At 34.8% G+C, this 26,643-nt stretch overlaps 1 protein-coding gene across 4 annotated transcripts in view; it reads left to right on the forward strand.

Moving 5' to 3' along the window:
* The window catches only part of AHI1 (Abelson helper integration site 1), a 184,520-nt gene that overhangs the window by 107,430 nt on the left and 50,447 nt on the right, over positions 1 to 26,643 (forward strand). For all 4 annotated transcript variants that reach the window (XM_012739468.3, XM_012739470.3, XM_012739469.3 and 1 more), the window contains one exon: positions 9,748 to 9,803. In XM_012739468.3, the coding sequence (XP_012594922.1) occupies positions 9,748 to 9,803 (56 nt within the window). The remainder of the gene's footprint in view (positions 1 to 9,747; positions 9,804 to 26,643) is intronic.

Here is a 26,643-nt window from a genome sequence, read left to right on the forward strand (position 1 = left end):
AAAAATAATTTAAGAAGTTTTTGAATTATAAATGGTTAATAAGTAAAAAGTGAAACATTGTTCTAGTTCAGACAATTTACTTTTTTTCTCAACTTTCTCCTCTGAAAAACATTCAACTATAATTTCATAAGAAGGAAAATTTGAGCATGATTTTGCACTAGTTCCCATCCTTTTTTTTTTTTTTTTTTTTTTTTTGAGACAGAGTCTCGCTTTGTTGCCCAGGCTAGAGTGAGTGCCGTGGCGTCAGCCTAGCTCACAGCAACCTCAAACTCCTGGGCTCCAGTGATCCTTCTGCCTCAGCCTCCCGGGTAGCTGGGACTACAGGCATGCGCCACCATGCCCGGCTAATTTTTTGTATATATATCAGTTGGCCAATTAATTTCTTTCTATTTATAGTAGAGACGGGGTCTCGCTCTTGCTCAGGCTGGTTTTTGAACTCCTGACCTTGAGCAATCCGCCCGCCTCGGCCTCCCAAGAGCTAGGATTACAGGCGTGAGCCACAGCGCCCGGCCCCCATCCTTTTTTTGAGCAGAAGCAAAACTACTTTATTTTAGTAGAACTATTCTAATGAAAGCTGTTATTCAGTTTTAATATAGAAATTTTTATATTTTCAAAATTATTTTATACAGTTCATCAAGCAATGTTTCTGGAGAGCCTACTATGTGATGGGGACTCTGCCAAGCACTGGCAACAATGGAAGGTGAAAACCCTCAGAGCACTCCCACTCTAGTTGGGGAATCCAGCAGGCAAAGAAATAGTTATAATGGTGGTGTATTCAACAGGAGATGTGCATAAAACACTGTAGGAGTACAGAGAAAGGAATAAATCTCATTAAATAGATTGTCCTTATAAAATACACTTAGTTTCATGGCCCTCTTTAGAATTCTAAATGTTGTTTGTGCAATATAGAGCAGAATCATCTATTTAGGAGTTTTCTAAATAATAGCTCAGAACTAGGAATCTTGATTTTGTTGCTACCTTTTATAAAGCCAATGTGTCACAAGTCTTATAATGACCTTAATTACTATGCAGCTTTCTGCAAATAGCCTCCCAAGGCTACTTTAGTATTCTAAAAATAAGTGAATATTTACAAAAGACTCTAGTTTATTTCATAGTAATGTCTATGTGTGAGTATGTTTGTATGTATATATGTTTGTTGTGTATATTTTCCTTTTATGTGTTAAAGGAATCAAGCCATTTATATCTCATCGTTATTAAATTTGTCTGAGAAAAGTAGAGAGTGAGCAGGTTTTTTATTTTGGCCAACTCAGAATCAGCAAAGTTTGTTTTGAATTGGTTCTCTTGTCCTCCTTTTTTCTTTTTCCTTTGGTAGTGACATTATGAGGCGTGATACTTAATGTCATCTGTCTTTTTAGTGTATGTTTTTGTGAAGACTTAACAAAGAGTTGAAAGTAGAACACTTTAAAAACTGATATTGGCTAGGCACAGTGGCTCATGCCTATAATCCCAGCACTTTGGAAGGCTGAGGCAGGAGGACTGCTTGAAGCCAGGAATTCGAAAGGAGCCTGGGAAACATAGAGACCTCATTTCTACAAAAAAAATCGAAAAATTAGCCTATAGTCCCAGCTAGTCCAGAGGCTGGTCACTTGAGCCCAGGAATTTGGCTTACAGTGAGCTATGATCATGCCACTGCACTCCAGTCTGGGCAACACCTAGCATTGAGGGCAAATACATAGTATAATATGCAATTAATGTATTTAATATTCACCAAACTTTGACAAGGAAAAAAATTAATAGCATAATAATAAGGATTTCTTTTCTTTTTTTTTTTTTTTTTTTTTTTTTTTGGTATTACCCTTGCCATGCCTTTATGAATAAGTACTTTTTTTTTTTTTTTTTGAGACAGAGTCTCCCTTTGTTGCCCAGGCTAGAGTGAGTGCCGTGGTGTCAGCCTAGCTCACAGCAACTTCAAACTTCTGGGCTCAAGCGATCCTCCTGCCTCAGCCTCCCAAAGTGCTAGGATTATAGGCAATGAGCCACAATACCTGGTCTACTTGTGTTAATTTTAGCATTGATTCTTTTGGACTTTCCGGGTATAAAATTATATTATCTAAAAACATAGTTTTACTTCTTTTCCAATTCTTAAAAAGAGCTTGACATCTCAGTGCAGACAACTTTACATTAAACTAGCAGAAAAGGTCATTGCCTTCTATAACTATATTCTACTGAAATATAATAAATTTTATTTCATTTTTTCTTAGCCACAAATAGTCAAAGCATAATTCTCTCCCTGTTCTGTATAGAGAGATTCATGAGGATTTCCAAAACTGACATAGGATGCATAGGTATATATAGTGTTGCCTAAACAAGAAACTCATAAGAAGATAAGGCTTTTTCTATACCAGCATAGTGCCTTGTGCTTAGTGGATAGCCCTATAACCATTTGGTGATGATACATGGATATATGTTCTATCTTCACAACAGGGCACATATTCCTGCCTGTTTTTATTTTGCAGTACATCTGTTTGACTTTTTTCCCTCTGTCTTTCATAATGGTCTTGAGTTAAAAGTTGGTTTAGGGAAACTAAAAAATATATAATTCTGCTGTTCAAATTAGTCAAGCACAATGAGGTAAAATGTCATGATCTGATTTTCTACAAAATGGAGTACTAAAAGTGTCTCCTAAGAAGCATAAAATTTCTTCCATTATCTTCTCTAGACTGTTACTGTCTGAAGCCTTAGGAAAATTTTTAAGTACAGTCATGCATTGCTTAACAATTGTAATACACTAGGGAAGGTATCCTTAGGCAATTTCATCATTGTACAAACGTCATAGAGTATATTTACACAAACCCAGGTGGTATAGTATACTACACACCTAGGCTTCATGATATAGCCAGTTTCTCCTAAGCTACAAACCTGTACGGCGTGTTAGTGTACTGAATACTGTAAGCAATTTTACACAATGGTAAGTATTTGTGTATCTAAACATAGAAATGATACAATAAAAAATACAATATTATAATCTTACAGGACCACCATCTTATATGCAGTTGGTTGTTGACTTAGATGTCATTGTGTGTCACATAACTGTAATACATTTCAGTTTTCCAGTAAATTTAGGAACATTAGCAAAGGAAATAGTAAACTGACATTTTTGAAAACAATTCCAGAACATTAACTCAGGCCTGATGATTAATAACACCGCACTGTAGCGTATGAATCTGGTGGATATGGCATAGGAGAATACATGCATTCAGTTAATATTTGAGTCAGCTCTTGAGAACCTTCTGTGTTTCAGGCATTTGGGTTAGGCACTGTGGATACGAAGATGAATAAAATCAGGCCCCGACCACAGGATCTAAACAAACACTTAAATGGGTCTGCAGGGTTTGTGGCCTAGATGCGTGGGTTTCAGTCCTGGTACTGCTACTCATTGGTTGTCTGACCTTGGGAATGTTTCCTACCTTCTGATTTACTTTCTGAATGCCACTGTTTCCTTCCTTTAAAATGGGGTTATCTTTGTTGTTTGTTAATTAACTAGCTTAAAATTCTTAATTGGTTTTTGTCTGTTTTAATTTAAAAGATCCTCTAATTTTTTCTTTAATATCAGTGTCACTACCAGTTCTAGTTTATTTGATCTCCTTCAGATTACTGAGGCTCTTCAGATTACTAAGAAAGTTGTTAGTTTTCTTTGCCTACTCCTTGTGGTCCCAACTATATGAGGTCTGAGTTGCAGCAAATACCAAAACCTGTCCATCTGATACCCCTCTGCTGGGCCACTGGAGTAAGCTTCTCTTCTCAAGAGTTTCATCAGTTGCAAGTTATAGCCATCTCCCAGTAACTGGGCCTGGAAGCCAGTTCTTCTATGAGTAAAGGCCCGTTTAGAGCCATTATGGTCTGTAGGATATTCTAGGTCCTTGATGTACTACAGACATTAAGTTAACAGATACAGCCAATTTCCAAGGGGATTTATACTTTCTGCTGCCTGAGAGCCCTCAGGGTACTCTGAAAACCCGGTTTTCTACCCACACCTTTGGAAGAGGCCTGCTTATCCTGCACAGGTTCTTGCTCAACACCAAGTAGAACAAAGCCCTCCCACCCCCACACTTTGCCTTGACATACTGTGCCAACTAAAATCCTAGAAAAACTTCCTTCATTCTCTGATACACTCTCCAGGGTTTGCCAGCCTCTTGCCTTAGTCTTTGTAGCTCTCTATAAACAGACTAAAACCACATGATTTCAAATTTTAAAATTATTAGAGTGAAAAAGATATTCACCTAGAAGATTAATTAGAAGGATTATCACAGATAAAATTGTGAAGGTAAAGATAAGATGAGCTGTAAAATTAAATAATAGGATAAAATATTTCTGAGTAGAAGAATAAGACTCAATGGGTTAAAGAGTCCTAGGAAAGATTTATGATAAGAGAGACACTCTTGGGTGGCATACTGTTGTGAAATCCTGATTTCCTAGGTAAAGGGAAAATATCACAAGCTTCTGTATAGGAGGAACAGGTTCTTTGCATAGGAAAGAAAATTAGATAAGCACTGGATGTCACATCTAAAACACTAGAAGCTGGCTGGTAGTAGAATAACAAATAGGATAAAGGATTTCTTATCCAGAAATCCATTATTCAGACAAAGTATCATACATATATCAGCAATGGAAGGCATATTTGGTTATATAAGGATTTAGAGTACTCTAACCAAGTGACAACTTGGTTGTCAGGAACAGAAATCTCAAGACAGGTGAAAACATTAGGTTTTTCTGTTAGTTATAAATAAAAAGATTATTTCTTTTTGTTTCATAAATTCATGATTAGCACTTCTGCACATTCTCATACATTTTCATCTATTTAAACTTAGCTATAAATTTATATAGAAGAACAGAGAAGTAAAAGCCTTCTAAAAGCTTAATCTTGGTGTGGAGTGAGGAGGTATTGGTAAGTATAGTATCTTGGTTGGAGGGAGGTTTAGACATTTTATTTAGATAAATAACAAATGTATTTTATTACTGTTAGAGTCCAAAAGGTAACCTATAACAGAATGGAAACATTGACAATAACTGGAAACAGAAATTCAGGATTAACAGGCAGAAAAAAAAAAGGAGTATCCCCTGAAATTGACCAGAAACAAGAAAAGATAAAAATAAAAAGCAATAATATAACATAGTAAAAGAGAGTTTTACTTCTAGTTAGTATAAGGAAAGATGTTTTCTATGTCAGTCTCTACTGATTATATGTCTAGCAGTGCTAACCTACAGTCAGAAATTACAAGGCATGTGAATAAGCATAAGTAGGTGACCCATAATCTAGAAAAAGAATGAAAAGAATTCCACAGATGATCAGAATGTTGGAATTAGCAGACAAGAATTTTAAAATAACTGTTACAAATACATTAAATGACTTATGAGAAAACATAAGCAAAATGGGTGATAAAATAGAGATTTTTAGCAGAGACATGGAAACCCTAAAAGAGAAACTAATGGAAATTCTAGACTAGAAGAGTATAATGGACAAAATGAAAATTTATTAAATGAGCAGATAGAACACAGTGAAAGAAAAGGATCATGGAGCTCAGGAACAAGACAATAGAAATTATACAAATTACACAAATTGAAGCATAGCTGGAGGGGAGGCATGAGGGGAAGAGAGTGTCAGATCTGTGTGACCATGTGAAATAGACTAAATATAAACATGTGAAATTGAAATCTCAGAAGGAAAACAGAAAATGGGGTGAAAAAATAAATGGGCTAGGAGTTTTCCAACTCTAATAGAAGACAACCTATAAACATAAAAAACTGAGCCAACCCCAAGAAGGATATATATATATACACACACACACACACACACACACACGTTTCATATATATGAATGAAACGATAACCTAGGCTCATCTTAATAAAACTGAAGATAATGAAACGTAAAGAGAAAATTGCAAAAGCAACCAGAGGAAAAAATGTATTACATTCAGGGAAATAACATTGAGAATGATGCCTGCCTTCTTATAAGAAACAATGGAATGAAATCATTTTCTAAAAGAAAATGGCTATCAACCTAGATTTTAATACCTAGCAAAAACATTCTTCGTAAATGAATGCCCTGTAAAGACTTTTCAAAAAAAAAAAAGAAAAGCAGTCACCAGGAGATTTACACTACAAGAGATTCTACAGGGTGTTCATCAGTCTGAAGGGAAATTATTTTAGATGAAAGCCTGGGACTGCAGGAAGGAATAAAGATAAATATATGAGTAAATATTGAAGACTAATTTTTTAAAAATTGTTAAACTCTAAAAGACTATTGACTTTAAAACAAATATACTGACAATAAATTATTGTGTCTATAACATATAGAAGTAAAATATAAGACTACAAGCTGTAGCACAAAGGATGGTAGGGTAAATGGAGTTATATTGATTCAAGGGGCTTATATTGTTTTTGAAAGTAGAAAATCCTAATTCAAGGTATACTGTAATAAATTAAGGATGTATATTGTAATCTCTAGATTAGCCATTAAAAATATATGACAAGATGTAGCTAAAAAGCCATCAGGGGACATAAAATGGAATAGTAAAAGTATTTGGTTACTCTAAAAGAATACTGAAAAAGAAGAAGAAAGGAATAAAAAAATGAATGCAATAAAATAGCAAGATGGTAAACACAGCCATATCAGTAATTGCATTAAATATAAATAGTCTAGTCATTGAAAGGCAGATTGTCAGAGTGAACAATCTAGCAGTAATATTTATTGATGGATTTGTTTATATTTTATTAATTTTTATTGATTTACTCTGAAGATATTCTGTATTCTTTACTTTTATTTGTAGATATTCAAATTTTAAAATATTCCATAACTTAGACATTTTAACTATATTCCTGCAATTAATGTATTTAATGAAAATAATATAATTTAGAATATAGTAAATATAATTATATTTTCATTTCTTTCATGTTTCTAAGAAAGTAAGTGTATTAATCAAGGTTCTCCATAGAAACAGAATCAAAAGGATGTCTATTTATAGAGAGAGCAAGATTTACTTTAAGGAGTTGGCTCACACCATTGTGGAGGCTGGCAAGTCCAAAATCTGCAGGGTAGACCACCAGGCTAGAGGCCTAGGAAAGAGTTGCAGTTCCAGTCTGAAGGCAATCTGTTGGCAGAATTCCCTCACTTTCAGGGGAGATCAGTCACTTCCTTATGGCCTACTGGTCAGATGAGGCCTACTTACCTTACGGAGGGCAATCTGCTTTACTCCAAGCCTCCTGGTTTAAGTATCATCTCATCCAAATAAACCAAACATCTAGAATGATGTTTGACCAAGTATCTGAGTACCATGGCCTAGCCAAGTAGACACATAAAATTAACCATTGCAGGAAGCTACTTATTACAAACTTTCAATTATTGTTATACTTTAATAAAAGTGAAATGAGTTATAAATACAGATTTTTTAAAATAAAATTTACTAGGCCGGGCGCGGTGGCTCACGCCTGTAATCCTAGCTCTCTGGGAGGCCGAGGCGGGCGGATTGCTCAAGGTCAGGAGTTCAAAACCAGCCTGAGCAAGAGCGAGACCCCGTCTCTACTATAAATAGAAAGAAACTAATTGGCCAACTGATATATATATAAAAAAATTAGCCGGGCATGGTGGCGCATGCCTGTAGTCCCAGCTACTCGGGAGGCTGAGACAGAAGGATCGCTCGAGCCCAGGAGTTTGAGGTTGCTGTGAGCTAGGCTGACGCCACGGCACTCACTCTAGCCTGGACAACAAAGCGAGACTCTGTCTCAAAAAAAAAAAAAAATAAATAAAATAAAATAAAATTTACTTAAAATAGCTATTTAAGGACATTTTCCCTTAAGCTTATTCCTTTCTATATACTTTGTACTGCAAGCTTGAACAAACATGTATGATTGTATTTCCAAATGATATTTCTACATGCAATCTAAATTTAAAACCAAGATTATAACTTTAGATAGTCTACTTTTTAAAATCCTTTTCAACACATTCTTATCCTGAAATTGAAACTATAAAATTAGGTTTTCTTCCCTTTGTAATTGTATAAACTGAGAATGTAGATTTGGAGGTTCTTGTTAGTTGTTTGTTTTGGTTTTCATTATTTTAAAATTTCTTTTTTTTCCTCAGTTAAAATTACTTTCTATTGGATAAGAATTTTAAATATGTAATCAGCATAGTTCAATTTTATGGCAGTCAGATTACAATAGTGAGAACACATGTAAGATGTTGCTAATTCCTGAACTCTGTGATATAAATGTTCATTTGAAAGCCAGTATGTCATGCCAAACTGTTCTCAGTGGTGGCAGCTGGGAGGATTATGGGAATATGGGGCCTCAGGAAGTGAGGATTTCACCATTTCTTCTATGTACTTCTGTATCATTAAAATCTTATGACAAGAATCTGCATTACTTGCATATATTCCAGTATGTTTTACTCATCTTTTTTTAGTTTTTTAACCTAAGGCCAGTGTTGCTCTATGAATAAAAGAATGTCTTTCCATAAAAATTACCATAAAGATTTTATTACATTTAAGATGAAGCTCTATTCATTTTCTCTGTGGTATTTCCTCAAAAAAGGATATCTCTGTTTTGTTAGACTCTTGAGGTCATAAATCATAATTTATTCTTCTTTTATCATTGAGGACCAAGTACAGCCACTCAATACCTGTTAGCTGATTAAATGAAAATAGTGTAGTGCTTTATACTTCACTGGCTAACACTAGATGTTGAAAGAAATTTTAAAATGAAACAAAAGCTATATATTAATCATGTTTCATGATGCTTTCTTCATTTTGAATATAGTCTTGCAGAGTGATAAAAAGTGATTATTTTATGTTGTTCTCAATTCCTTATCATATATTAAGAACAATGAGATAAATGTGAAAGAGAAGAACTAACATTTTGGTTCAACTAGGAATTTTGTTAATTGCTATTAACAGACATTGTAGTTCTCACCTGTAACTAGTCCAGCATGTGACAGCCTTTAGCAATATTTGAACAAACTATTCTGATATTGTAATTCACATGTTAGTTTGCTGGTGAACAGAGATTGGAGAGTAAATGAGACTCACACCCATGGTCATTTTGAGCAAAACTTTGAACCTGTATCTTTACAGATGAGATGCAGAATGTTTTATCTTGAATGGCTGTTTACTACAAAGAAATGCAATAGAGGACATTGGAAATAAAAAGATTAAACCACACATGATAAAAGGATATTTCTCAAGATTAGCTGTCATTTTAAAGGCAAGAACCAGGGGAACTTTTTTCTTCAGATACTCCGTGGTGATTGAATAAATAGCAGAATATGTCATAGTAGTAAGTCAGATGATCAAAGAGAAATTCAAATAGATTTATTTATTCTTTTGAGAAAATAGGGCAGCAGTGATTTCCTTTCATAGCTTTTGTGATATTTCCTTATAAAAACTTCATAACCTCTAGTCAGAAATAAAATTTTTCATAGAAGAAATGCAGCAGAGCCCAGATAATGGTATAATTTTTGAGCTGAGAGCAGGATATGGACACATCTTGCGCTATTGCTAAACACCACTTGAATGGGAAAATTGGCTTAGCTAACCTTGAGTCAGGTGTCTTAGTTAGCTAAACTCACCAACTGTTTCTGACCAAAGAATTCATGATACAACTTTAAAGGAACCTGCCATCTGAATAAGGCTTTTTTCTCGTAAGCTGTGTGAATCATGTCTTACTGACATAAATATTTTCAAAATAAATGGATAGACATAATAACCAAATATTCACAATCTTTTCTTTCCACAGGGATTATCAGCACAGAAAGAAAGCCTTGTAACCATCAGGTAGATACAGCACCAACGGTAAGGCAGTTGATTTTTGTATTGTTAAAACTGATAAAATAAAACTACAAAATGATACTGGTTACAGTTACACAAATGCTATTGTAGAAAACTCTTACAACCCCCTTTTGCCAAAAGTTATATCCCTGCAAGAAAATTAACCTCATGTTTTCTAATTAGTGAAAAAACTTAATATTTGTTGATATAGGAAAATAAGATACTATGTCATTTTATAGGTACTTATTTATATGAATGTTTTTAACTTAAAATGATTTATAGTTTTGATAAAGTAATGTAAATTTTTATGCAAATTGATTACACCCCTTTAAAAATGAATGTTATTTGTATACTAGCATCATTAGAGTGAATGTTTTAAAATAGTGAAAGAAGGCCATTATGCTTTATTATTTTAGACCTGAAATTTTATCTTTTATCCCTCTTCTATTACTGTCAGACAACAAAAGGCATGTAACAATCACAGTATCTATTTACTATATTAAAAAATATAATAGAAGATAATGTGGAAGGAGGAGAATTATATTTCCTTTTTAGTTTCTAAGTATAATATTTGCCTGAAATGTACACGAGTTGCTAATTCGTAGTTGAAAGATTCATAAGATGATTTAGAGTACATCATGCATTCCCTAAATTATCTTATTTCTTATCCTTTCTATTCAGTAAGTCTTCCAAGTACTTCATATGATTCACCATTTCCTGTTGTGAGAAAGATTTGATAATAAAGGTTGAGTATCTCTTATCTGAAATGCTTGGGACCAGAAATGTTTTGCATTTCAATTTTTTTCAAATTTTGGGATGTTTGTATTAAACTTTACCAGTTCAGCTTCCCAATCTGATAATCAGAAATACAAAATACTTCAGTGATTACTTTCTTTGAGCACCTCATCAGTGCTCAAAAATTTTCAGATTTTAGAGCATTTTAGATTTCAAATTTTTGGATTAGGGATATTCAGCCTATGCCTCTTTTAAGAAAATAAAGATAATATTAAACTGTATTTGAACTTTATTGATGATTAATATTTGCATCAGTAGCAAATTGACTCCATTTTCTATTTCTAATAAATCCATATGATTGATTTAACATATTTAATAACTTAGTATATGGGACCCCAGAAAAGACTAATGTATGAGGAATCAGTGTAATTATAAAAAAGTATTTGGCTGTAGTATGTGTTCCAGTTATCCTTTAGTAAGTATGTTAAATACTTTAGGTATGTTAAATACATACTTTAGTATGTTAAAAGAGTAACTATTACATTGTGTAAATTTTAGTCTTTAATATTAAAAAATTGAAGAATTAGCAATTAAGAAAAATTTATTTTTAATATATTTGAATATTATACTCAGTCATTGGATTATTTTCCATACAGAAAATTCATTTTATTCCTAAAGGCTTTCTGGCAGCTCCCTTGTTTACATTTCTATTATGTTTATACATTCTGGAACTCAGAAAAGTGCAATGCTCTAGCATGATTGTAGATCTCCATGCTTATTAAATAGTGAAGTAATAGAAGCTAATCTACATGAAATCATGAGAAATAATGGTATTAGCATTAGTGCCCTAATGATCTCAAAATGACTCCATGCATTAGGAACTAAATCTAATGTATAATAATTTAGATATCACTGGTCTTTTGATTATAATGTTCCAGTTAGATTATGAAATGGTAACTCCTAACATATTAATACTGTCAATAAGTTTTAATATAGTTGGTTTATACATGCACTCCCCAAACACCCATTAGTTCCCAGGTTTTGACTTGAGCTGAGCTTCCTTTTTAGATCTGTTTTTCTGAGGTAATACTAGGTGCTCTTCTTCTGTCTCTTTACTACAAACTGCTCTACTTCTCTCACCTCCTGTCCCCCAGTTAGCTGACAGTTAACCCTGGCCCTTTCTCTATCACCTTTAAATAGAATCAATGTCTATTCATTTTCCAATGCCCTCTGGTCCCCAGGACGGGTTAAGTCTGATTTTTAGAGGAATGTAATTTTACCTAATTTCCATCCCTGAACCTATGTGCTTTTATTCTCTTAAAGGGTTTATGAGAAGAAAATATTTAGCATAGGGAAAATAGGAAGGAGTTTGTCTAAAAATTTAATAAGGTGGGATTTTTTTTAAATTAATTAATTTATTTTTTTATTTCAACATATTATGGGGGTATAGATTTTAAGGTTTCAATAAATGCCCTTTCCCCCCCACCCCCCACAAGTCTGAGTTTCCAGCATGACCATCCCCCAGATGGTGCACATCTCACTCATTATGTATGTATATACCCGTCCTCCTCCCCCCTCCCCCCTGCCCAATACCCTATTACTGTAGTACCTATGTGTCCACTTAGGTGCTGCTCAGTTAATACCAATTTGCTGGTGGATATATGTGGTGCTTGTTTTTCCATTCTTGGGATACTTCACTTAGTAGTATGGGTTCCAGATCTAACCAGGAAAATATAAGATGTGCTATATCACCGTTGTTTCTTAGAGCTGAATAGTACTCCATGGTATACATATACCACATTTTATTAATCCATTCTTGGATTGATGGGCACTTGGGTTGTTTCCACAACCTTGCAATTATGAATTGTGCTGCTATAAACATTCGAGTGCAGGTGTCTTTTTTGTAGAGTGTCATTGGATCTTTTGGGTAGATGCACAGCAATGGGATTGCTGGATCAAATGGTAGAATCACTTGTATCGCTTTAAAGTATCTCCATATTGCTTTCCACGGAGGTTGAACTAGTTTGCAGTTCCACCAGCAGTGTAGAAGTGTTCCTTTCTCTCCGCATCCACGCCAGCATTTGTTATTTGGAGACTTTTTGATAAAGGCCATTCTCACTGGAGTTAAGTGATATCTCATAGTAGTTTTGATTTGCATTTCCCTGATGATTAGAGATGATGAGCATTTTTTCATATATTTTTTGGCCATTCTTCTGTCGTCTTTAGAAAAGTTTCTGTTCAAGTCCTTTGCCCACTTTGTAATAGGGTTATTTGATTTTTTCTTGCTGATTTTCGTGAGTTCTAAGTATATTCTAGTTATCAGCCCTTTATCGGATACGTAGGATGAAAAAATTTTCTCCCACTCTGTAGGTTATCTGTTTACTTTCATGACTGTTTCTTTGGCTGTGCAGAAGCTTTGTAGTTTGATCATGTCCCATTTATTTATTTTTGTTGCTGCTTTGATTGCCTTTGGGGACTTCTTCGTAAACTCTTTGCCTAGGCTGATGTCTAGGAGAGTGTTTCCAACTTTTTCCTCTAGAATTCTAATAGTTTCATATCATAGGTTTAAGTCTGTTATCCAGCATAAGTTGATTTTTGTGAGAGGTGAAAGGTGTGGGTCCTGCTTAGCCTTCTACAGGTGGCTATCCAGTTTTCCCAGCACCATTTATTGAAAAGGGATTCTTTTCCCCAGCGTATGTTTTTGTCTGCTTTGTCAAAGATTAGATGGCTATATGAGGATGGTTTTATATCAGGATTCTCAGATCTGTTCTACTGGTCAATATTCCTATTTTTGTGCCAAACCAGATTGTTTTAATTACTACAGCTTTGTAGTATAGTTTGATATCTGGCATTTTAATGCCTCCCATTTTGTTTTTGTTGCCTAGAATTGCTCTTGATATTCGGGGTCTTCTTTGGTTCCATACAAAGCGTAAAATTATTTTTTCTATATCTGTGAAGAATGCTGATGGGATTTTAATAGGTATTGCATTGAATCTGTAGATCAGTTTGGGTAGTATAGACATTTTAATGATATTGAGTCTGCCAATCCACGAGCATGGAATGGATTTCCATCTGTTTACATCCTCTGCTGTTTTCTTCCTCAGTGTTCCATAGTTCTCCCTATAGAGGTCTTTTACCTCCTTGGTTAAGTATACTCCTAGGTACTTTAATTTCTTTGTTGCTATTGTGAAGGGTATTGAGTCTTTAATTTGGTTCTCAATTAGATTGTTGTTGGCGTATATGAATGCCTCTGATTTCTGTGTATTGATTTTGTATCCTGAGACTTTACTGAATTCATTTATCAGTTCCAGGAGTTTCTTGGTTGAATCTTTGGGGTTTTCTAAATATAATATCATATCATCAGCAAACAGTGAAAGTTTGATCTCTTCTGCCTCTATTTGGATACCTTTAATTCCACTTTCCTGTCTGATTGCTGTAGCCAGGACTTCTAGCACTATGTTGAATAGAAGTGGAGATAGTGGGCAGCCTTGTCTGGTTCCAGTTCTAAGTGGGAATGCTTTCAGTTTTTCCCCATTCAATATGATGTTGGCTATGGGTCTGTCATATATGGCTTGTATCATTTTTAGGTATGTCCCTTCTATGCCTATTTTCTTAAGTGTTCATATCATGAAAGGGTGTTGAATTTTGTCAAAAGCTTTTTCTGCATCTATTGAAAGAATCATGTGGTCTTTGGTTTTGCTTCTGTTTATGTGGTGAATTGCATTTATAGATTTACGTATGTTGAACCATCCCTGCATCCCTGGGATGAAGCCCACTTGGTCATGATGGATTATTTTTTTGATAAGCGTCTGGATTCGGTTAGCTAAGATTTTGTTGAAAATTTTTCATCTATATTCATTAGGGATATTGGTCTGTAGTTTTCTTTTCTTGTTGCATCCTTTCCTGGTTTTGGTATCAGAGTAATATTCGCTTTATAAAAGGTGTCGGGGAGGTTTCCGTTCTTCTCAAAGTTGTGGAATAGTTTCTGCAAGATAGGTACTAGTTCTTCTTTGTAAGTGTGATAAAATTCGGGTGTGAAGCCATCTGGACCGGGACTTTTCTTTTTAGGGAGATTTTTAATTGCTGTTTCTATTTCAGCTGTTGAGATTGGTCTGTTCAGGGAATCTATTTCTTCCTGATTGAGCCTAGGGAGGCTGTGTGTTTCTAGAAATTTGTCCATTTCCTCCACATTTTCCAATTTGTGTGAATAAAGATTTTTGTAGTACTCATAAATTATATCTTGTATCTCTTTGGGATCAGTTGTGATATCTCCTTTTTTGTTCCTGATGGAGCTTATTAGAGATTTCTCTTTTCTGCTTTTCGTTAGCTTAGCCAGTGGCGTGTCAATTTTGTTTATTTTTTCAAAGAACCAACTTTTTGTTTTATTAATCTCCTGAATAGCTTCCCTGTTTTCAATTTTGTTTAGTTCTGATTTGATCTTGTTGATTTCACTTCTTCTGCTGGGTTTAGGGCTGGTCTGTTCTTCTTTTTCCAGCTCTTTGAGTAGTTTCATTAGATTGTCTATTTGTGATCATTTTGACTTTTGGTTATAGGCATTTATGGAGATAAACTTTCCTCTCAGAACTGCTTTAGCTGTGTCCCAGAGGAGTTGATAACTTGTCTCTCCATTGTCATTTTCTTCATAGAATTTTTTTATTTCCGTCTTGATTTCTTCATTTATGAAGTAATCATTTAGTAGGAGGTTGTTTAATTTCCACGTTTTTGTGTAGAAATGTGAGTTTCTGTTACGGTTGATTTCTACTTTTATTCCACTGTGATCTGAGAAGATACATGGTATGATTTCTATTTTTTTAAATTTCTTGAGGTTTACTTTGTGTCCTAGGATATGGTCAATCTTAGAGAATGTCCCGTGAGCTGATGAGAAGAATGTATATTCAGTGGATTTGGGGTAGAATGTTCTGTAAATGTCAGTCAGACCCAGTTGTTCTAGAGTTTTGTTTAAGTCCATTATTTTTTTATTAATTTTCTGTTTGGAGGATCTGGCTTGTGGCGTCAGTGGGGTGTTGAAATCTCCGGTGATTATGGAGTTGCTATTAATCCATTTGCTTAGCTCCAGTAGGTTTGCTTTATGAATCTGGGTGCACCTAAGTTGGGTGCATATATATTTAAAATTGTTATCTCTTCTTGTTGAACTGTGCCCTTCACCATTATATAATGACCCTCTTTGTCTTTCACTATTTTTGTCGCTTTAAAAACTAAATCGTCTGAAATTAGAACTGCCACGCCAGCCTTCTTTTGGCTTCTATTTGCTTGGAATACTGATCTCCACCCTTTTATTTTTAGTCTGCATCCTTGCAGGTTAGATGTGTTTTCTGAAGACAGCATATACTTGGCCTGTATTTTCTTAACCATTCAGCCAGCCTATCTCTCTTGAGTGGAGAGTTTAAGCCATTCACATTTATTGAGAGAACTGATAGGTAAGGTAGATTACTGTTCATTCTGTTGGGTTGGATGTTGTTGCTATGATTTCTGTCTTGAACCATTGTATTATCTGGCCTTTAATCTTTGGGTTTTGGTTGTTTTTATATTCGTGGGTTATTATTATGACGTTCCGTGCGTAACGCTGTTTTGAGTACTTCTTGTAGGGCTGGTCTTGTCTTGGTGAATTCTCTGAGCCTTTGCTCGTCTGAGAATGTCTTTATTTCTGCTTCATATACGAAGCTTAGTTTTGCAGGGAATAAGATTCTAGGCTGGACATTGTTTTGTTTCAGTAAGGTGGGATATTTTTAGACCCAAATTTTATACTCTGCTGACCCAAAAAGGAGAGATACCATGATTTAAATCTCTCCTGGAGCCTGAGAAAAAAATAGAAAGGGAGCGGGCCAGGATTTTAGAATGGTTGAGGTTGGTACCCTGAGTAACTTTCTGATTATGTAACGCCTGATTCCCAGTTAACTTCTGTACCCATTATCCCTCTTGCTCCAAGTTCTGCCATGAATGCCTTGGTCTAGGAGACTGCTAGACGATAGTTTCAACCATTTCAAGCCTTTATTCCAAGGAAGGATATATTTCTTGACATTCCAAATTGGAATTCTGAGTGCGCTTTTCAGTAAATATATGGTTATAGGGGAGACTTTAATCCTATAGCACTATAATATGATGCAGTGTCCCTTCAGTAAATACAGATTAGCCTGAGAACAAAACCACCTCTGTCCCTTTGTTCTATGTTCCTTCTCACTCTCTTTGTATAATTTACTTGTTTCCTTTTTGTTTTTCATTTATTACATGAACTTTGATTTTGGTGGTGGGGGGAACTTTTTTCTTTCTGACATAAATAGCACCATATCTGTTTTTGAGATGCTTTTAATAGAAAGTGAAAAAGAATATCCCCACATGGCATGACTCCTCCATCAAATAAAATCAAACTTCTTTTTTTAACTGCCTATAATCACTTCTTTTTGTTGCTTTTGCATGCTGAGCTCTTAGTTTTGTTCATATCTGAAAGTACAATATTCTTTCAAGTTATTTTTTCAAGAAATATGAAATGGAGGCCCGGCGCGGTGGCTCACGCCTGTAATCCTACCACTCTGGGAGGCCGAGGCGGGTGGATCGCTCAAGGTCAGGAGTTCGAAACCAGCCTAAGCAAGAGGGAGACCCCTTCTCTACTAAAAATAGAAAGAAACTAATTGGCCAACTAAAAATACATAGAAAAAATTAGCTGGGTATGGTGGCACATGCCTACAGTCCCAGCTACTAGGGAGGCTGAGACAGAAGGATTGCTTGTGCCCAGGAGTTTGATGTTGCTGTGAGCTATGCTGACGCCAGGGCACTCTAGCTGAGGCAACAGAGTGAGACTCTGACTCAAAAGAAAGGAAAAAAAAAAAAAAGAAATATGAAATGAGAGGTGAATTATCTGAGTCTGCATATTTAAAATATCTCTCAATTGTCTTGCCAGGGTTTTTAATTATTTGAATATAATCTTTCCCCTTAAAACATTGTGGAAATTGATCATCTTTGCCTTCTGGCATTAGTATTGCAGGAGAGACGTTGGACATCAGGCTGATATTCACTCTTTTAAATAGGTAACCTGTTTGGCCTGCTTGTCTATTATAGATTTGCAGATTTTCTTTTATGTTCTTTATATGTAATGTTCTAGGTCAAATTTGATAGTTAAATGTGTGGCTTTCTTTTCATTTTTATCCTGAATGATAGTTACTCAGACATTGTACTATTTATTATAGGAAAAGCAAGTAAGACATGAGATAATCATATTAGATTATATGAAAATAATTAGATCATGCCACTTTAAGAACTAGTCCCTCTGCACCTGCCTATAGTAAGTGAAGGATAATATCAGACTCAGATTAATCAGAGGTCATTGTCTAAACCCTAAAGGCAGGTGTAAAAGTTAGTTAATAGTTAAGTCAGCACAGGCTTGAGTCCATATTTACTTTAAATTAAGGACTTATGTGCAAATCAAAGAGAAATAGCAACTAGCATAAGGAAGTATTCCTCCAGGAACGTCGTTAAAACATACCTGTCCTTTAATATTGCGCAGCTTTTCATATTTTCTGGCAGAATTAATATGCATGTAAAAGACATTAAAACATGGTAAGCCATACTGAATATATAAAAAAATTTTAGTGATTTAAGTATTGTTTCTGAATCTCTTCCAGTGAAAACTGATATGATACAATTCAAATAAAATCAATATGGCCTGTTCTAATGAATTACTTAAAATTTTGTAAGTACAAAATTTTGTAAATCCTACATTCCAAACCTGTAACATTAATATTACTCCTTTCTTCTTAGTTTTTATTCAGTGTCCCTACAACTCGTGGTACTGAGGAACAAATTTTTTTTTTAACAAATGAATTTTTGGCAGTTTATAAAATTACAGCTTGCGTTTTCGTGGAAGCCTGCACATCTACCAAAAAAGGTTAAAATAAAATCCAAATTGTCTCATCAGGATTATACTAGTTATGAAACACTTGCCATTCATCTATGTATTCTTTTAATTATTAGGATTTAAAATATCCTAGTCTGATTAGAAATTTAAATGTGTATTCACTATTCTTTATATGTACATATATATATATATATATATATGACCAATTATACAAGCCATTAATTCATTCATTCTGCAGTTACACTCCTTCTAAGTTTTCTAAGGGCTGATTGATGAATTTTTGTCACATAATTTTATATCAATAGTAAACTTTAATGTTTTTGTTATTCTAAAAATATTTTTGAGATTTTCATAATGTTGCTTACCTTAACACTAAACTTACTTATAAATATACTGATCTGCATCATAAAAATTAAATTTCATTCTGAGTCTCCTGTGGAATATTTGATATCTGTACTCATTCTGCAACATTTTGAGTTGTTGTTAGATTATTATCATTGTTTAGTGCATTCCGTAGGTTCACAAGATTACCACATATTACATTATTACACTTTAGTGTAATATACTTTATACATATATCCATGTAGAACATGGCTGTTTCATATTTTAACAAATATTTGGGACAGCTTATTTATGGATAAATACATGAGTTCAAGTGAAATGTCTTTTATTCAAATAAGCACTTTCTATAATCTATAGCATTTTCCAGGAATTCATACTATGTAAACTGGGGTGAATGTGCCCCTATAAAACTCATAAAATAGAACCTATGGCCAATCTCTTCCTGTAGGTAATTGCAGGGTGGAGAGGGAACCGATAAACTATAAGCTTTTATAACTTAAGTCATAAAAGAACTTGTTTTCACTTATCAATAGAGTAGCAATTCAAAGCGGTTCTATTGAAATTCAAATATAAATGCAAAATAGGTTTTCTTTTAAGACCACTTGTAATTCTTCATAATATAATATTTTTCTTAAGTATATGCACATTGGTTTTATCTCCAGACATTATAAATTATAAAGCTGATGCTGATTTTTTTTTCTCATTAGCATATTCCACTGACATTTATGACTCCTCCATTTCTCTTTTGGTTTTGCTAAATTTTTCTACCTGGCAAATTCCTAAAATTCTGAAAATTTTATATTAATGGAGAACTATATCATAATAGTGGCATAAACTAAATTTATACTCTAAATTATCAGCAAACATTAGGTATACAACGTGCATAGGATAGTACTTTACCAAGGACTGGGTAGATATGGAAGTGGTGTAGGAAAAGTGGAAATACAAAAAAAAGTATAAAACATGGTTTTATATGTCTTCATAAAATATATATAAAATAAGTCTTTGAGTAGCTCTTGGTCTCATTAGCAAAGTGATCTTCAAACAGCTAAATCCTAAATGTGAAATGGATAAAAGTTCAGAGCAATAGTGGAAGGGATGTCATGTCACCAGGGCAGTTTGTACACAAGTATAGGAATTTGATATTGGCCTAGAGTACTATAGGAATTCCCAGGACTGAGTGGTTTGGGAAGGCTGTTTAGAGAATGAAGGTACTATATTAGATCTTAAAGGAAGTTAAAAGCAAGATGACATTTAAAAAGGAATAGGATGTTCTAGACCAAAGATCATAAAAGAAGGAAAAGTGCACACAGTTTATGGATGGGTAGACAGTTTGAATAAAGCAGAGTTGATGAGATAATGTAAGATTAGTGGAACATTAGAAAAGGTGATTTGGGCATTATTTAGAAAGATTACTGGATGTTAGGTGGTTAACAGTTAAGACTCAGTATGAGCAATAGTAAGACATTTGAGCATGAGAATAATATGATCAAGGGGGTAATGTTTTAAAAGGGTTAAAATAAAAGCAGCTCATGAAGTTGCAGGTGGTAGAGATAGGAAGAAGGTAAGCAAGCTGTGAAGCTACTGACATCCACATTTGAGGTGATAAGGATCTGAATAAAGAAGACACCATGGAAATAGAGTTATGTTTATGAAAAGGATTGGAAGATTAAAGCTGATATTTAGGGACTCCAAAGAAAAGTTGTAGTCCAGAAGGGAAATCCTGTGGTCAGAAGGCTCAGGCCTAGGTTGTGGGAAGTCATATGGGGAGCAGGCAGGTTCTTCATAATATTAATAGGTATCCAAAGGTCCCACCCAGGAAGGAGGCAGATATCCAGTCTTTAGAAAAAGAGGAATCAGGAGCAAGCATCCTACTACCTCCCATTCTCCACAGAGCCATTTATTCAGAGCCAGATATTATCATGTATTTAAGAACCTGTGGTGTACCCCATCATCTACCAGTTGAAAACTAAGCTATTTAGCTGTCATTTGAAACCCGTCTGCTACTTTTCTAAACTTATCTGCAGCTTTTCCTCAATTATCTCTCAGAGCTACTTACAGTTTGTAAACATGCGTGGGGTCTCTCACATTAAGAAGCCATACTTGAAGAGAGGTTAAGAACACTGATTCCAGAACCAAATTACCTGGCTTCAAGTCCTTGGCTGTGTGTGACTTTAATCAAGTTTCTTTACCTCTTTGTGCTTCAGTTTCCTTGTCCATAAATGGAGATAATAATACCTACCTCGTGGATTGTTATGAGGAATAAATGACAATACAAATTGCACCCCAGTTGATATATTTCTGTACACCAGATATTGAGAATTATTTAATGATAAGAGATAGCCAGATATTAGGGACAAGAACATACCCCAAGCTTGAGAACTAAAACAAGTTCAAAAATCAAAAGGAGGACCTAAGGGCCCCAGATAGGCCAGGGAGATCAGGAACAAAGGGAATCTGATGAATGTTACCTCCAGCAGCCTGCTATGTCTCAATCAACTGTATTTCTTCTCTCTTTTCATTTTTTTGTTTTATTTATGTATGTATTCATTTATTTATTGCATATTGTGGCTCTTGCCTGGAATCAATGCAGAAGTTCAGTTATACTAGAACAGTAGGCATAAACTGGTACTATCTGGGCCAATCCTAAATGTATGATCACCTTATTCATCAGTACTATAAGTCATGACAACCAGAGTGGTCTTTTTTAATTTAAAAATGTAAATCAAATGTGTTAGCCTCCTGTTTAATACTCTTCAGTAACTTCTCCTTATGTTTAGAATAAAATCCAAACTATTTCCCAGAGCCTATAGGGCCTTGCATGATCTGGCCTCTGCCTACCTCTTCAGCATCACCTTATGGTACTTTACGTTCTGTGTTTCTTAAATGCAACCAAGCTCCCCGCCTCTCCCATAGACCTCTAAATGTTTGGTCTCTCTACCTGGAACATACACACACTTTGGCATAATAGGCTTTTTCTTGAGATCCAAGGTAGATGTTAACTTTTCAAAAGACCTTCCTTCACCACTCTATCTGAAGTATGTACTCCATTAGGTTTTTTTTTCTTTTTTTTTTGAGACAGAGTCTCACTTTGTTGCCCAGGCTAGAGTGAGTACCATGGCATCAGCCTAGCTCACAGCAACCTCAATCTCCTGGGCTCAAGTGATCCTACTGCCTCAGCCTCCCAAGTAGCTGGGACTACAGGCATGCACCACCATGCCCAGCTAATTTTTTGTGTGTATATATATATATATATATATATTTTTTTTTTTTTAGTTGGTCAATTAATTTCTTTCTCTTTTTAGTAGAGACAGGGTCTTGCTCAGGCTGGTTTTGAACTCCTGACCTCGAGCAATCCGCCTACCTTAGCCTCCCAGAGTGCTAGGATTACAGGCGTGAGCCACCACGCCGGGCCTTCCATTAGTCTTTATTAATACACCTTGTTTTTCCTTCATAACACTTACCCCAATTTGTAATTTTTTATTTATTTTCTTGTCTATTACTAGTCTTCCTCAATAGGATGTAAGTTCCATGATAGCATGAGCTGTGTTCATCTTATTTATCACTGCTTATGGGCCTTCAGTAGATGGACTGCTTAAATGAATAAATGAATATATGGTGAAATTATGGGAGTGAATAAGAGTAGAGGAGCCAGCCTGGACTTGATAGATCCCATATTTTAAAAGTTGTAAGAAGAGCCCTTTCATAGAAGCTATATGGAAGAGAAGAGAGACAGAAGATCAGAAATAGGGTAGCATCTTGGGAGCTAAGGGGAGTATGGAAGTGGAGGGAGTTTTTGTGCTATCATAGGTAGCCAGAGAGGTCTGGGAAAATGGGAGCAGGGTTCTTGAAAGGAAGCCGTTCAGAAGATGTGATGAATCAAAAGCAATTCCGGAAGCCCATCATGAAAGGATGGAAAATAGAACAGCAATTTAGCCTTGTGTATATGTTGTTGACTTATTTCAGAAAAGAAAACATTTTGCAAAAAGGGCTGCCATAACATAAACCTACATAGAATGTGAAGTAAATGTTTTTTCTTCTGTGCTCTTTAAAAGTAAAACATAAAATGTTGGTAGTTATACAACAGCAGTATTCCATTCAAAATAAACATTTCTCAGATGGAGGGAAAGATCCAGCAACATGAATGAGTCAGGAAAAAGATGCAAAATGAATTTTAGCATTTGACAAAGAAGTGGAGTAGGGTAGTTGTGGCAAGATCTCTTATCAAAAGACTTCTAATTGGTAAAATGAAGAATGTTGAAGAAGTCGATCTTGAAGTCTACTTTTAGGTCTAATGTTCTATGAATCTTTTTCAGCTGCTTTCACTGCTCCAGGACAACATACTAAAGCAGAAAAACAAAGCAAATCTTTGGTAGTCATCCTCTGAATGCTCACTCATCCTTTCGCTCATTCTTCAGTTAGAATTCACTTCCATATGTTATACATAAGGCAGTTAACACCCATCACCATTTTTTGCTATTAGGAATTTCATGCTGTGTAATAAGTGGGTATAGGTTAGCTATCTTCAGCAGATCAGAAACTAAGTCCCTTCACTACAGTGCTCAATCTTTCCACCTTCTTAAGACCAGTGCTTGATAAACAATGCCAAGCAGTGGAATATAGTATGCAGACATCTGCAATTTAGCCAGCAGACAGGTTGCAGAACATGTGTAGCATGGTGTGAAAGAGCAAGAACATTGGTCAGGCTTTCTAGTGTTCTATTGGACAAATATCCGGTAATCTTTTTGGTTCATTTCAGGCTCTTTCGCTGTTTTTCCTAACACCATAAAAGAGGTGTTTACTTATACACACTGGTAGAACTTGAGGAATAGGCTAATCAAAACCATAAATCAAAGGCTATTCAAAAGATCATAAATATTTTAAATCAATTAGTACATCTATGCATAGAAAACCAAGAGAAATTAAAACCATTCAATTTAGACTCTTGCCAAGATACCTTATAATTTAAGCCAGTGGGATACATAGAAGTCTGAGACCTTACTCCAGAGGAATTGTTTTGGCCACTTTTCCCCAGAGAGTAGCGAAAGCAAGTGCTAGACAGGAGTATGCTCCTTCAGGAATTTAGGGAAGACCCGAGTCAGAAGGCAGGAGCTAGGTTTAAATACCATAAATGAAAGAGGGTGATATGCCCTGTCCAGAGTGTCTGCATAGCCTCCTAGCCCTAACCTGTTTCTCTGTAGTACTTATTGTCATTGTAAGTAAGCACAGTCTGTGTTTCTGTAACAAAAATTAGATTATATGTAATTAATAAACAAATGAATGATGTCAGTATGAACACAAAAGAAATTTTTCTGCATGTTTTAGGTATTAAAGCAATCAGAGGTAGGCTTTCTCATAGTCAAATGGAAAGATAGCAGTTTAAGAAAGAAGCTAAAGTGCCTTTTGTTAGTGCAAGTAGTGGCTAATTTAGTGGCTTCAGTAACTACTAGTTCAGATGGAGAAGCTGCAGACATTTCCCCTAATTTCAAAAGATTGTTTTGTTTGATTGATGAAGAAGTCTACAACCTAGATTGCGTTTTCATTATAATTTTTATAAACAGATCTCTTGTGAAAGTGGTTTCTTTCAAGGACCTACATTTCAAAGGCAGTCTCATGGATGCTAGATGTGAGGCTGCATAGGATTAGAATTGACTGACAGTAATGCTGGGTACAACTGCCAGCAAAAACTAAGACCACACTGGCATTTTTATTAGGATCATTATTTTTATCTAGTTACAAAGTTTCATAGGTTGTAAGTAGTATACAGCAACCCCATTTTTTTCATAAGATCCATATTTAGTGCACAGTTTTTAAAATGCAAGGCTTTATGGGATTAAATAATTATATTTTGCCTTCCCTAGTAAAATGTATGCTCCATCAAATGTGGGATTTTGAATGGTCTTGTTCAGCACTACAGTATGAGCATTCTACAATGCACTACACATAATATGGCTAGCTCTTATTATGTTACTGATATCTGTACTTACCATGAATCTCTAAGTTAATTGTAATCATATTAAATTATTAAACTTAGTAATGCTTTATCATGAACATTAATGATATAATAAATAAAGGCTTATATGTATTGAATACTTACTATATTACCAGTATATAGAGTGAGTGCCGTGGCGTCAGCCTAGCTTACAGCAACCTCAAATTCCTGGGGTCGAGCAATCCTACTGCCTCAGCCTCCCAAGTGGCTGGGACTACAGGCTGCACCACCATGCCCGGCTAATTTTTTTCTATATATATTAGTTGGCCAATTAATTTCTTTCTATTTATAGCAGAGACGAGGTCTCGCTCAGGCTGGTTTCGAACTCTTGACCTCGAGCAATCCGCCTGCCTCGGCCTCCCAGAGTGCTAGGATTACAGGTGTGAGCCACCGCAACTGGCCTTATGTATGCTTTCTTTTAATCTTCATAGCTCCATTAGGTAGATAGTGTTACTCCTATTTTCTGAATTATGAAACTGAGGCACTGAAAAGTGAAGAGGCTTCCATAGGATAACACCAATAGTAAATACAGAGCCAGGCAGTTATCTTCTTTTTACTTAAAATTGTCACCTAAGAGCCTCTGAAGTTCTTGAGATTTCCATGAAGACTTTTTCAAAGACTTATTATCTGCTAATGATGGAATATTGTGATAAGAGTATTGAGACATTTCTAGTCTATACATTTCTACTCATTTAACTTCAATATATGAAAAAGATGTGTCACTAATTACAAAAGAAAAAGTGCTCACAGATACATTCTTTCCTAGAAAACACAAAAACTAATTCTACATTATGAGCACTATTTTCATTAATTACTCAAGTTTTGTACTTTGCTGTAAAGCATTAGTATCTTTACTTTGCTTCTAGATCACTGGAAAACAAATCAGTTCTCTCTTATATAAATGTAGCTCTTAAGGTGTTTGAGAGCATCTATTTCCTCTAGGATATATATGTCCATTTTCTTCTACTTGTCTTAATCTATGTTGATTCCTTTCCAGTTTGTTAATGTTCTTCAGAAAAGTGGCATCAAAACTTAATGTTCTAATTATAGTGTGAAAAATATAGTGGATGATAATCTGGATACTGTGTTTACTACTGAATTGTGGCCTGCTATAGCTCCTCGATGTTTTAAAGATATTTTGTCAAGACAGTTCTTCCCATTATTTACCTATTTGTGCCTCACTAGCCTTATCTCTAGAAAGGAAGGAGATGATAATAGTGCCTACCTAATGAACATTGTTCTGTTGTTTCAAGTGCTGAGTACAGTATCTAGCACACAGTAATTTCTCAGCCATTAGCTATTATTATTTCTATTATTATTTAACCCTAAGTGCAAAGTTGTCAATTTACCCATGCTGAATTTCATCAATTTATTTTTGATCCACTATCCAGCCTGTCAAAATTCTTTTGAATCTTGACTTTTTCATTTATGGTAATAACTCTCTCCTAAATTCTGTTAACATTGACAAATTTTATAATGCCCCTTATAAATTGTCTTTATTAAAAAACATTAGAAAAATATTAAACAGTGCACAGAATCAAAATGGCAACAATTTCTTTACCTGCAAGCAATTTGAGTTTTTACTTTTAAGTCATTTTGCTTGGGATGTATTGTTATTTAATAGTAATTTCAGTACTGTGCTTTAACAAAATGTTTACTGCATGTATTTTAAAATAAGATTTAGTAGCTACTTAAAATATTCCTTTCTCAGAAAGCAAAATAAAATTTAATAACTTTAAGGAAGCATTAATATAGTTCCTAGCAAAAAGCCAAAATTAGATTCATTATGCCATAAAACAAAGTAAACAATGATTTGGAAAAGAAAAACTTGAACACTCATATAATGGAATATTACTTTCTATTTTGAGAGAAATTTAATCAAAAGTTATCAAACTAGTACCGTTTTTTTCCTGCCTAGATGAACA

This window comes from Microcebus murinus, chromosome 5 (assembly GCF_040939455.1).
Source record: "Microcebus murinus isolate Inina chromosome 5, M.murinus_Inina_mat1.0, whole genome shotgun sequence".
Classification (NCBI taxonomy): Eukaryota; Metazoa; Chordata; class Mammalia; order Primates; family Cheirogaleidae; genus Microcebus; species Microcebus murinus.